Source organism: Acinonyx jubatus, chromosome B4, assembly GCF_027475565.1.
Source record: "Acinonyx jubatus isolate Ajub_Pintada_27869175 chromosome B4, VMU_Ajub_asm_v1.0, whole genome shotgun sequence".
In the NCBI taxonomy this organism is placed as follows: domain Eukaryota; kingdom Metazoa; phylum Chordata; class Mammalia; order Carnivora; family Felidae; genus Acinonyx; species Acinonyx jubatus.
The window spans coordinates 36,196,724-36,208,866 of NC_069387.1; the positions used below are offsets into that span (position 1 = coordinate 36,196,724).

The 12,143-nt window shown below is 40.9% G+C and overlaps 1 protein-coding gene across 5 annotated transcripts in view; it reads left to right on the top strand.

The window, feature by feature from the left end:
* RAD52 (RAD52 homolog, DNA repair protein) overlaps window positions 1–12,143 on the top strand; it is a 34,183-nt gene that overhangs the window by 20,442 nt on the left and 1,598 nt on the right. For 2 of the 5 annotated variants that reach the window (XM_015061472.3, XM_053225666.1), the window contains 6 exons: window positions 1,298–1,416; window positions 2,269–2,344; window positions 9,589–9,785; window positions 9,929–10,068; window positions 10,708–10,788; window positions 11,391–11,606. In XM_015061472.3, the coding sequence (XP_014916958.1) occupies window positions 1,298–1,416; window positions 2,269–2,344; window positions 9,589–9,785; window positions 9,929–10,068; window positions 10,708–10,788; window positions 11,391–11,606 (829 nt within the window). The remainder of the gene's footprint in view (window positions 1–1,297; window positions 1,417–2,268; window positions 2,345–9,588; window positions 9,786–9,928; window positions 10,069–10,707; window positions 10,789–11,390; window positions 11,607–12,143) is intronic. The other 3 variants (XM_015061475.3, XM_015061473.3, XM_015061476.3) reach the window with 3 other exon arrangements.

Sequence of the window (12,143 nt, forward strand, 5' to 3'; positions counted from 1 at the left end):
ACAGTTCGTGGGTTTGAGCCCTGTGTCAGTCTCTGTGCTGACAGCTCAGAGCCTGAAGCCTTCTTTGGGTTCTGTGTCTCCCTCTCTCTATCCCTCCTCTGCTTGTGCTGTGTCTTGCTCTGCCTCTCAAAAATAAATAAATGTTAAGAAAAAAAATAAATTATACAAAATCTGGATTGAATTACTATTATAGGTATTATTAACACACAATTGATTAGTCAGTTGTGTCTGTGAGGGAGACAACATAACTACATTAAAATTTGTATACTTAATAAAAATAAATTTTTGTGGAAAATGTATTTCTTAATGAGATGGATGAGGCTTTTTCTTTTTGGATAGTTTATATATCCATAGTTTATTTTTTAAATTAAATTAAATTTTTAAAATATATCCATAGTTTAATATTACTTTTTCCTAGACAGACCATTCAACATTAATTCTATTCTAACTTCTTATTTTTAGTAAATAGTACTGAAAAACCTTATTCACATAATAAACTGGGAATGGAGAGTTTTGTTATAGTGTCACTCATTTCTTTGAATTAACTTTCTGAGTTATATAAAAAATCACAAGAGTGTGGGGCGGGGGCACCTGGGTGTCTCAGTCAGTTAAGTGTCTGAGTTTGGCTCAGGTCATGATCTCACTGTTCCTGAGTTCAAACCCCGTGTCTGACTCTGTGCTGACAGCTGGAGCCTGGAGCCTGTTTTGAATTCTGTCTCCCTCTCTCTCTCTCTGCCCCTACCCTGCTCACGCATTGTCTCTGTCTCTGTTTCTCTCTCTCAAAAATAAACATTAAAAATTTTTTAAAAAAACTCACAGAGTGCTATCATCTAAAATTATATTTGGTTCTCTATCAGCTAATAACTCAATCAGGTCTACCTTCATTTTTGGTGAAAGCCAGAAATGGACACCACCTGACTAGTGAAAAGATTTAATATCCAATCATTAGAGTCGTTAAATATAATATTTCACATTTTCTTTTTGTTTAGTGTCCCAGAGGTTTTTATACCTTGGGGTCATGCACCCTAGTGAGATTTAGGGTGGGTTAGCTGTATGCCTTTTTTAAGTAAAAGAGGAGGTGGGAAGGGAGAATTGTCTCACATACTTCCCAGCAGATAAGATCAAGGACATAGTGCTGGGAATTAATTCTCTTACAGTTCTTGGTGCCCATTCATGTGCCCTTTAGCAAGGCTCCTGAGTTAATATGTGCCCAGTGTGGGCACTGTTCAGGGCAAAAAGAGTTGTGTGACAGGGACACACGACTGCAGCTCTTCATGTTGGGCTCTTCCCCCCACAGGACGGCTCATATCATGAAGATGTGGGCTATGGGGTCAGTGAGGGCCTCAAGTCAAAAGCCTTGTCTTTGGAGAAGGCAAGGAAGGAGGCGGTGACAGATGGGCTGAAGCGGGCGCTGAGGTAAGCAAAAGCTAGAGTCTGACCTGCTTCATTTTGATTCTTGTTTCAGAGCAGTTTTGTTTTAGTTTGTTTAGAATGTAATACGTTCATGTGGTACAAAAATCAAAATAACCTGAGTCTCCCTCTCCCCTGTACCTCTTGGCCCTGTTTCCTGTTCTCCCGCGTGTCCCCCATGCTGCTTTATGCTTAGTCAGTCTCCCCTCTTGGGAACACATGGTAGAATACTATCTTCTCTGTTCTGTGTTCGATTTTGCACACCCACTGCCTCAGTCATGGATCGGAGACCTTTCCACATGGGTACGAGACAGCTTCCCCATTAAGCAGTTTTTCATTGTGTATGTACAGCTTAGTTACATAGAACAGGGTATTTTCCCTTTTTTTTTTTTTTTTTGGCCTTTGAGAATTGAAGTGAATTTAATCACTAGAAAAACACATGTATGAATGAACATCCACTACAAACTTGCGGTACATAACCAGGCATCCTGAGTGAAGAGCTTCTGTCAGGGAGGATTGTGCTCTAAGTGTGTGTAGCCCACTGTTGCTGGGGCATTGGAGCAGTCCTCAGAAGAAATCTCTGCTCTGGAATTGGTGCTCCACGGCAGGAGGTAGCTAAGGAGTCTTTTCATAGTCCTTGCCTCTTGCTGAGGGCAGGGATGGTGCTGTATTCTGAGAACCTAAAACTAAAGCAGTGCATGAATGTGGCAGGTGCTCAGTAAACATTTTTGGATGTATATTAGGGTCCTTCTCTGCCACAGTTGAGAAGCAACTTGCACAGAGATTCTAACTGTGTTCTCTGATATTACCATGTAATAATTCTCAACCTGTTTCACTCTTTTTTTTCCTTACTCTTAGAAGTTTTGGGAATGCACTTGGAAATTGTATTCTGGACAAAGACTATCTGAGGTCACTAAATAAGCTTCCACGCCAGGTATGTTAGAAATGGATGAATGGAATGCATTGCAGTAAAGATATTACTGATTCCCTTGTGTCATGGGTGACTGTTGGGGGATGGAGAGAGAAGAAGGGGAGACTCAGCCCTTTAGAGGGTCTGGAATGTGTATTTCTGACTTGTTTGAATATCAGAGCAACAGGAACCAATGGCCTTGTTTTACAGATGAGGACATTGAAGCCCAGAGAATGTATGCTAGTTGTTTCTTCTACATGGAGCGCTGTGTTCGGGAATGGTCTGAGAACCCTGCAGCACCACCATTTCTTATAAACACTGAGAACCACACCTCTTCCACCTTCTTGCTTTTCCTTAGCTGGAGTGGATTTAAGGTGTAGATCCTCTTGTTTCTGTCTCTGCCTATCGCACGAGCTGAGCCTTTGCGAGAGAGGGGTCTGGAAATCGTGTATCCCCTGTAGTCACTCTTGGCCTGGGCTGAGTCGGGTTCTGGAATATTCCTGGTGCCTGGAGGAGTGGCTGCCTTCCCCATGACATTCTCTGAGGCCCCGGGGAGCATTCCCTGTCTTGTACTCGAGGGGCTCTTGGTGTGGAGACCCTAACAGAGGCGTGTGTCAATTGGCATCTGTCAAAACTCCACTCTTTCCCTTGTTAAGATCCTTTTACACGTTATTAGGCTTGTATTTTCTTAAGGCCTTTTGCATCTGTGTTTGTTAGGGATATCACTCATAGGTTTTTTTTTCCTTTCTTTTTTAAATTGTGGTAAAAAACACACAACAAAATTTACCATTTTAGCCATTTGTAAGTGTACAGTTCACTGATGAAACAGATCTCCAGAACTTTTTAATCTTGAGATACTGCAACTCAATACCCAAAACACAGCTCCCCTTTCCCCCTTCTCATAGCCCCTGGTTACCACATTCCACTTAACTGTCTATGAATTTGACTACTTTAGATGCCTCAAGTAAGTGGAATCATGCTGTTTGTTTTTTTTGACTGACTTATTTCATTTAGCGTAATGTCCTCGTTTCATCTATGTTGTGGCCTGTTGATTTGTTGATGATTTTTCTCTTGCTGCTTCCAAGATTTCTCTTTGTCTTTGACTTTTTAAAAATTGAGATATAAGTGACATATAACATTATTTTAGTTTAGGTATACAACATAATAATTTGATATTTGTATATGTTATGAAATGAATGACATAATAAGTCTCATTAACATCCATCACCATACCTAGTTACACATTTTTTTTTGATAACTTTTAAGATTTACTCTTTTAGCAACTTTCAGATATACAATACAATATTATTAGCTACAGTCACTATACTGTACATTCCCATGATGTATTTTTATAACTGGAGGTTTGTACTTTTTGACCCCCTTCACCCATTTTGCCTGTTACCTACTGTATCCCTGGCAACCACCAATCTGTTCTCTGTACCTATGAGCTCTTTTTTTTTTTTTCTCCTGCAGATTCTGCATATAAGTGAGATACAATGTTTGTCTTTCTCTATCTGACTCATTCCACTTAGCATAATGCCCTTGAGGTGCATCCACGTTGTGGCAAATAGCAAGTTTCCTTCTTTATGGCTGAGTAATATTCCATTGCATGTGTACTACATTTTCTTTATCCATTCATCCGTGGATGGACACTTAGGTTATTTCCATATGAACATGGGGAGCAGATACGTTTTTGAGTTAGTGTTTTTGTTTTCTTTGGATAAATATCCAGAAGTGGACTTGGTGAATCACATGGTAGTTCTATTTTTAATTTTTTGAGGAACCTCCATACTGTTTTCCACAGTGGCTGCACCAGTTTTCATTCCCACCACTAGTGCACAAGGTTTCACCTTTCTCCACATCCTTGCCAACGCTTTTTATTTTTTTGATAATAGCCACTCTGACAGGTGTGAGGTGATATCTCATTGTGGTTTTGATTTGCATTTCCCTGATCATGAGTGATGTTGAGTATCTTTCCGTGTGTCTGTTGACCATCTATGTGTCTTCTTTGGAAAAATGTCTATATAGATCCAGTTCCCATTTTTTAATTGGATTGTTTATTTTCGTGCTATTGAGTTCTTTACATATTTTGGATATTAACTCCTTATTGATTATATCATTTACAAATTTTTTAAAAAAATATAATTTGTTGTCAAATTGGCTTCCATACAACACGCAGTTCTCATCCCAACAAGTGCCCTCAATGCCCATCACCCACTTTCCCCTCTCCCCTACGCCCCATCAACCCTCAGTTTGTTCTCTGTATTAAGAGTCTCTTTTGGTTTGCCTCCCTCCCTCTCTGTTTGTAACATTTTTCCCCCTTCCCTTCCCCCATGGTCTTCTGTTAAGTTTCTCAAGATCCACATATGAGTGAAAACATATGGTATCTGTCTTTCTCTGACTGACTTATTTTGCTTAGCATAATACCCTCCAGTTCCATCATTTACAAATATTTTCACCCATGCAGTAGGTAACCTTTTCATGTTGACAGTTTCTGTTGCTATACAAAAGCATTTTAGTTTGATGTAGTCCTGCCTGTTTATTTTTTCTTTTGTTGGCTCTGCTTTGGTGTCACATTCAAAAAGTCATCACCAAAACCAGTGTTAAGGAGCTTACCACCTGTGTTTTTTTCTAGGAGTTGCATGGTTTCAGGTCTTACACTCATGTCTGTATTTCATTTTGTGTATATTTGTATATTGTGTCAGATAGTGGTCTGGTTTCATTCTTTGCACGGGCTATCCATTTTTCCAACACCATTTATTGAAGAGACTGTCCTTTTGACATTGTACATTCTTGGCATCTTTGTCATAAATTTGTTGATCATATAAACGGGTTTATTTCTGAGCTTTCCTTTCTTTTCCATTGATCTATGTGTCTTTATGAAAATACTGTTTTGGTTACTATAGCTTTGTAATATAGTTTGAAATCAGGTAGCATGATGCCTCCAGCTTTGTTTTCAATATTGCTTCGGTTATTTGGGGTCTTTTGTGGTTCCATACAAACGTTAGGATTGTTTGTTCTATTTCTGTGGAAAATGCCGTTGGCATTTTGATAGGTATTACATCGAATCTGTAGATTGTTTTGGGTTGTTTAGGCATTTTAACAATATTAATTCTTCCAATCCATACCATGAAATACCTTTCCATTTGTTCTTCAGTTTCCTTCATTAGCATCTTGTAGTTTTCAGTGTATGGGTCTTTTACTTCCTTGGTTCATTTATTGCTAAGTATTTTATTCTTTTTGATGCAATTGTAAATAGGTTTGTTTTCTTAATTTCTCTTTCTGGTAGTTTGTAAGTAGTGTGTTGTCTTTGACTTTTGGCAGTTTGATTATAATGTGTTTTGGTGTGAGCTTCTTTGGGTTTAGTTTAGTTAGCCTCTTTGGGCTTCTTGAATTTATACATATTCTTTCCTCAGATTTTGGAAGTTTTGGGCCCATTATTTCTTCAGATAATCTCTCTGCCCCTTTCTCTTTCTCTTCTTCTGAGATTCTTGTAATATATAGTGTGACAAGTGTCCTATAGGCCCCCTTAAGCTTGGTCATATTTCTGCATTCTTCCTTTGGTTTGCTTCTCTGAGATGATTTCAAATGACCTGTCTTCCTGTGGGCTGATCCTTTCCTCTGTCAGATCGAGTTTGCTATAGAATCCCTCCAGTGAATTTTTCAGCTGTTACTATATTTTTCAGCTCTGGAACTTGTTAGTTGCTATTTAATAGTTTTTCTTTGTTGATGTTCTCATTTCATCCATGCATCATTTTCCTAATTTCATTAGCTGTCTGTGTTCTCTTTTAGCTGATTGAGCATTTATGATAGTTATTTTAAATTCTTTGTTAGGCAGTTTATAGATTGCATTTTTTTTAGAGTCTGTTTTTGGAGTTTTATTTTGTTACTTTGTTTGGTCCACATTTCCCTGTTTTTTAAATGCCATATGATTTTTGTTGAGATGTGGCATTTAAGAAAACAACCACCAGTCCCAGTCTTTATGTACTGGTTTTGTGCAGGGCAAGAACTTTACCAGTTGGCCCACCTAGAGGTTCTAGGACCTCTCAAACCTCTTATGATCTCTTTCTCCTCCTGGCATCTCACTGCATAACTGTAGCTCCAAGGTGTTCTTGTGCTCATCTCTGTTTTTAGTGGCTTTCAAACTCTGTTGCTGGTCTCATCATTGTGCTGAGTCAGGTGAGACAGAAAGCAATGCCATGGGCAGCTCTAGACAAGCCACAACATTGGATGCACAGTCTACTCCTTTGTTTCCATCCCAGAGGAAGAGCTCAGTACGTGAGGTTTCTTCCTGGTTGTGCTACTCACTGCTGGGTAGGGGCAGGGGCGGGGCACAAGTGGCCACGCAAAATGCCAGGAGTTTTCCTACCCCTTTTGCTGGATTCTTGTCTTGGTTTTATGCTGGCTTGAGGCCTGTCACTTCTTAGCTGGTCACCGGGGTTCTCAGAAAGGTATTCTAGTTTGTATCTTGGTAACTCAGTGTCTCTAGGGGAAGGGCCCGTGGAGCTTCTGAGTCTACCATTCTGCTAACATCCTCCCTTTCTTTTTTACTCTTAGTTTTTAAATGAATTAAAAAAAAATTTTTTTTTAATGTTTATTTATTTTTGAGAGAGAGACAGAGCACAGGCAAGGGAGGGGCAGAGAGAGGGGGGTACATAGAATCCAAAGCAGCCTGCAGGCTCTGAGCTGTCAGCACAGAGCCTGACGTGGGGCTTGAACTCAGGAACTGTGAGATCGTGACCTGAGCCGAAGGCGGAGGCTTAACCGACTGAGCCACCCAGGTGCCCCAGTTTTTAAGTGAATTTTTAAAATGAAGTGCAAATTATACACAGAAAACTGTATAATTGATAATGGCACAGCCTGATGAATATTTAGTAGTGAACACAGCTATTTATCTCCCAGATAAAAAAACATTACCAGTACCCCAAAGCCCCCATTTGCCACTCCCATTCACTACCTTGACTTCTCTTTTGAAAAGTAACTACTGTCCAGACTTCTCTATTCTGTTAGCCTCATAGATTTCCTTCCCTTCCATTTCTTTTTCTTTTCTTTCTTTTCTTCCTCTCTTTCTGTAATATACACCCAATGTGGGGCTCAAAGTCACAACCCTGAGATCAAGGATTGGATGCTCTACCAACTAAGCCAGTCAGGTGCCCCAGTCTTGTAGGTTTTTTGTTTTTGCACTTTATATAAATGAAATTGTATAGTTTGTGCTTTATAAAAATCCATTGAAGTGTTAACATGTACATATAAACATGTAGAAAAGTACACATATCATAAATGTTCAGCTTGATGAGCATAGCCATAGAACCATCTGAAATCAAATCAAAATATTATCAGTGTCCCAGAAGCCTCAATAGTGTTCCTTGCAGTGACTACAAAGCTCTCCCCTCCTCATCACTACTAAGGAAAACCTCTTTTAACAATATAGGTTAGTTGGCCTTTTTGCACCTTGGGGAATCAAACAGTATGAACTGTTCTGTGTCTGGCTTTCATTTGACATGTTTGTGAGATTCACTCATGTCACATGTAGCATTTTCATTGCTGTATACTTTTCTATTGTGTGAATATAGCACAGCTCATTTTCCCATTCTGTCTAATAGACGGAGTTTTGGAGTAGTTTTTGGTTGTTTTGAATAGGGCTGCGGTTAGCATTCTTGCATGTCTTTTGGTGCATACACACCCATTTATCTTGGGAATGAATTATTGGGTCGGGTCAGAGAATAGGCATATGCTTCGTTTTAGATCTTTCCAGTGTTCATTGTGGTTGTATTAATGTACACTCCTGCACTGTGGTTTATAGTTTCAGCTGTTTCAGGTCTCTGGCAGCACTTAGCATTGTGAGTCTTTCAAACTTTCTTCAAAGTTCATTTTTTTTTTGTAGTAAAATATATATAACAAAACTTATCATCTTAACCATTTTAAGTGTAGTTAGTGGTGTTATAAACCTTCCTTCTGTTGTACAGCTGTCACCACTGTCCATTTCTAGAACTCTCTTTTTACCAAACTGAAAGTGTAACAGTAGCTTCCTGCTTCCTTTTCCCTGTAGCCCCTGGCAGCTGCCATTCTACCTTCTGCCTCGTTTTTTTGACTACTCTAAGTATGTACCTCCTGTACATGGAGTCATACATATTTGCTCTTTTGTGACTGGCCTATTTCACTTAGCATAATGTCCTCAGTGTTCATCTGTGTTGCATACGCTATTTTATTTTATTATTTTATTTAAAAATTTTTATTTTTACATAATCTCTACACCCATTGTGGGGCTCGAATTCATGACCCCAAGATCCAGAGTTGCATGCTCCACCTACTGAGGCAGCCACGTGCCCCAAGCTCATTTATTTTTAACCTACTCATTTACTTTCCAATGTAGATTAGAAATTTCATAATGTAATGAAATTATTTTCAGGTTATTAATTACAAATTTTATTTTTTTGAGAGAGAGAATCCTAAGCAGGCTCCACAGCACATTGCCCAATGCAGGGCTCAATTTCATGATCGTGAGATCATGACCTGAGCTGAAATCAAGAGTCATTCGCTTAACTGACTGAGCCACCAGGTGCCCCTCAGATTATCTTTATTAAAATTAGCATCCATATGAATCGAGACAGTTCTCCCAAGTGAAAAGCTCTGGGTTTCTATAGTGCTCAGGGCCTGGAAGTAGAACATATTGCCAAATGCCATGAAGTACAGTTAGTTCTCACATTTGGTGAGATGCAGGAACTACCCTAAATTGGGAGACGTCAGTGCTTTCCAAGTCTTCTTCCTCCTGTCATTTGAAGGACACTTAGTTGTGCCGTAGCAACCTCTGAGTGTTGTACTGAGGAGAGCTGTATTTTGGGGGAAGTCCTGGAAGAAAGGCCAGAGAAAGTACAGGCCTCCACAAGGAGTATGTGTGATCATTTCCACGAAAAAGAGACAAAAAGTAGACCGCATCAGACAGATCCAGCTGCCCACGAAAGATTCAAATTAGGATATATAGAAAATTTGCCTTGAATCAAAGTAAGATTCCTTTTTACCAAAATTTGATTACTACAGAAAGGTATAAAGTAGAAAATGAAATTGTTTTACTTCTCCCATATAATTAAAAATGTTAGTTGAAGCACAGATCGAAGTATGGATCCTTTGCCTCAGCTTCTCAGGATCTAGAGGGCATGATGGATAGTGGATGGTCAAATACCATTTTCCAGGAATCTAGACCTTGAAGGCAGGGAAAAGGAAGGGGAAGTGCACTTGGAAGAAGTTATTTACCTTTCTTCCCTTATTAGTTGCCTCTTGAAGTGGATTTAACTAAAGCAAAGAGACAAGATTTTGAACCCTCTGTGGAACAAGCAAGATACAGCAGCTGCCGGCAGAACGTGACTCTGGGACCCCCGAAACCACAGGAGGTGACCTCCCCTTGCAAACCAAGCCGCTCAGATGATCCCCACCTCGTGAAACAGGAAGACAAGGCCGGCAGCTCCCGGTATGAGGCCTCGGTTCCCTCTCTTTCTCTTCTCAGTCTTCGTGACCTCCATTTTCACCTCCTGAGCTAGCAGACTGGTCTGTGTCCTCCCTCAGGAGTTTACTTCGTTAACTCAGCCCCGCCTTATTGCTCTTCTGATGCAGAAGCCTGGCCTCCGCCATGGAGAGCGATGCCACGTACCAGCGGAAGCTCCGGCAAAAACAGTTGCAGCAGCAGTTCCGGGAACAAATGGAGAAACAGCAAGTGCAACTATCTGCTCCATCAGTGGAAAAGAAGAATCAGGGTGTGTGAGGAGGATGGGAGCGGAGGCCCTGGGGAGGTGTCCCGAGGGACTAGCCTGATCCTCTGCCAGTATGTACGGTTACGTCCAAACCAGAACTCAGTAGGACATCAGGTCAGGATAGAGTCTAAGCAATTAAGACTCTATGAAATCCTGTCATGCATTTCCCCATTTCTAAAGACGCCCTCATCTATCTTCAGGGAAGGAAAGGGGCCTTGACATAATCTAGAACTAGAAATTTTAGGGTATGTAACTTTTTTTTTCCCCTTTCAGCTACTTTGGCCATCTCCGTATTAGAAAGCTTTTCTGAGTTGTCTGTGAACATGAGGCAAAATTGTTTGAAGAGAATTGTCTTTCCCAGAGAGTAGAAACAAAGGGCTTATCCCAGACCAACTGGATAGTTGCTTTAGGAGAAATGAACCTTGTTTTCTCCCCAATTTAGTGAGAAGAAAAGAGGATCGTGATTTTAGCCTCATGCAGATCTGTATGTAGGTAGGAATGGGACCAGGAATCTTGGATCTCCTATTGGCTGTGCCAGGAACCAGCGTAACTCTAGGCAGCTTTGCACTTCTGAGGTGCTCCCTCCAACAACTGAGTGATTCTGATTTTGTCCTCTCTCGCTCGCTCTCCTGTGAACTGTAGCAGCACCGCCAGCACTTCCTGTGAAGCACAGCACCCCCATAACTGTTTCTGAACCACACACGGAGAAAGACTTCCTCACAGGTCAGTAGGAGCTAAAGGAGTGACTTAAGTATTAATATACGTACTTATTATTTTTTAATGTTTTTTTTTTTTTTTGAGAGAGACGAGTGTGAGCGAGGGAGGGAGGGGCAGAGAGAGAGAGGGAGACATAGAATCTGAAGCAGGCTCCAGGCTCTGAGCTGTCAGCACAGAGCCCAATGCGGGGCTTGAACCTACGAACCGTGAGATCACGACCTGAGCCGAAGTCTGATGCATACCGACTGAGCCACCCAGGTGCCACAATATAGGTACTTATTAAATGAAACCTACGAAATGCACTTTTGGTAGTCACTAATACATTTTAAGAGAGACATAAAAATCCTCATTTTAATCTTATAGCCCCACAAAGTTTTAGAAAAAGAGAGGACACGTAATGGACTGCAGGCAGTTCTGACAGCACATACTCAGCTCCTCTATGGTCCTAAGAGAAACTCTGGCATACTTTTAGTGGACAGGGAGAGAGAAGTTCCAAAAGCTGTCATAGTCCACTCACGACATGGAATTTCTTATGACGTTTTTCCCAGTGCTTTGTGAGAACACTTTTTTGTTGATGCTGTGTTTTCCCACGATCTCTGTCCTTGCAGACAGTCTCGGAATGTGGGATATGGATCCAGATGCAGAGGACAGTGATGTGAAGCCCTTGTCTAGGCCAGAACCACTCCAGACCCCTGCCACACCAGTCCTGAAACAGCAGGTGGTGACCTGGAATAGGACCCCACAGGACCTCTGTCACCAGGATCCACAAGCAAAATGTGGACCCAGGCAACTCCAAACTCACAACAGTAACCAAGAGATAACAGGTAGCGAGAGTGTTCAGCAACAAAAATTGAAGGGAGAACTTGGGTTAATTCTTTGCATTTTAAAGAAAGAATGATGAATTCCATTTTAAGAAGTTGTATAATATTATGCCAGAGGAATATCAGTGTAAGAAAATGAAAGATAACTGGCTTATATGCCAGAACTTTTCCTCTGGGGGCCCTGACTTCAGGTGTAACTCCTTATAACCCTTGATAGTAGTAGGAAGCTTAAGCATGGCTGACTGAAGAACTTTATCTATTAAAGTAGGCCCATCATGTTTGGTATTGCAACTTGATCTAGAGATAACACAAAGATCTACCCTCATAACAATTTTTATTCATCTTTTAGGTTTAATGTTTATTTTTGAGAGAGACCGCGCATGCACAAATGAATGGGGGAGGAGCAAGGGGGGGGTGTTGGTGGTGAGGCAGAGGATTTGAAGCAGGTTCTATACTGACAGCAGTGAGCGCGAACTCACGAAGCATGAGATCATGACCTGAGCCACAGCTGGATGCTCAACTGAGCCACCCAGCTGCCCC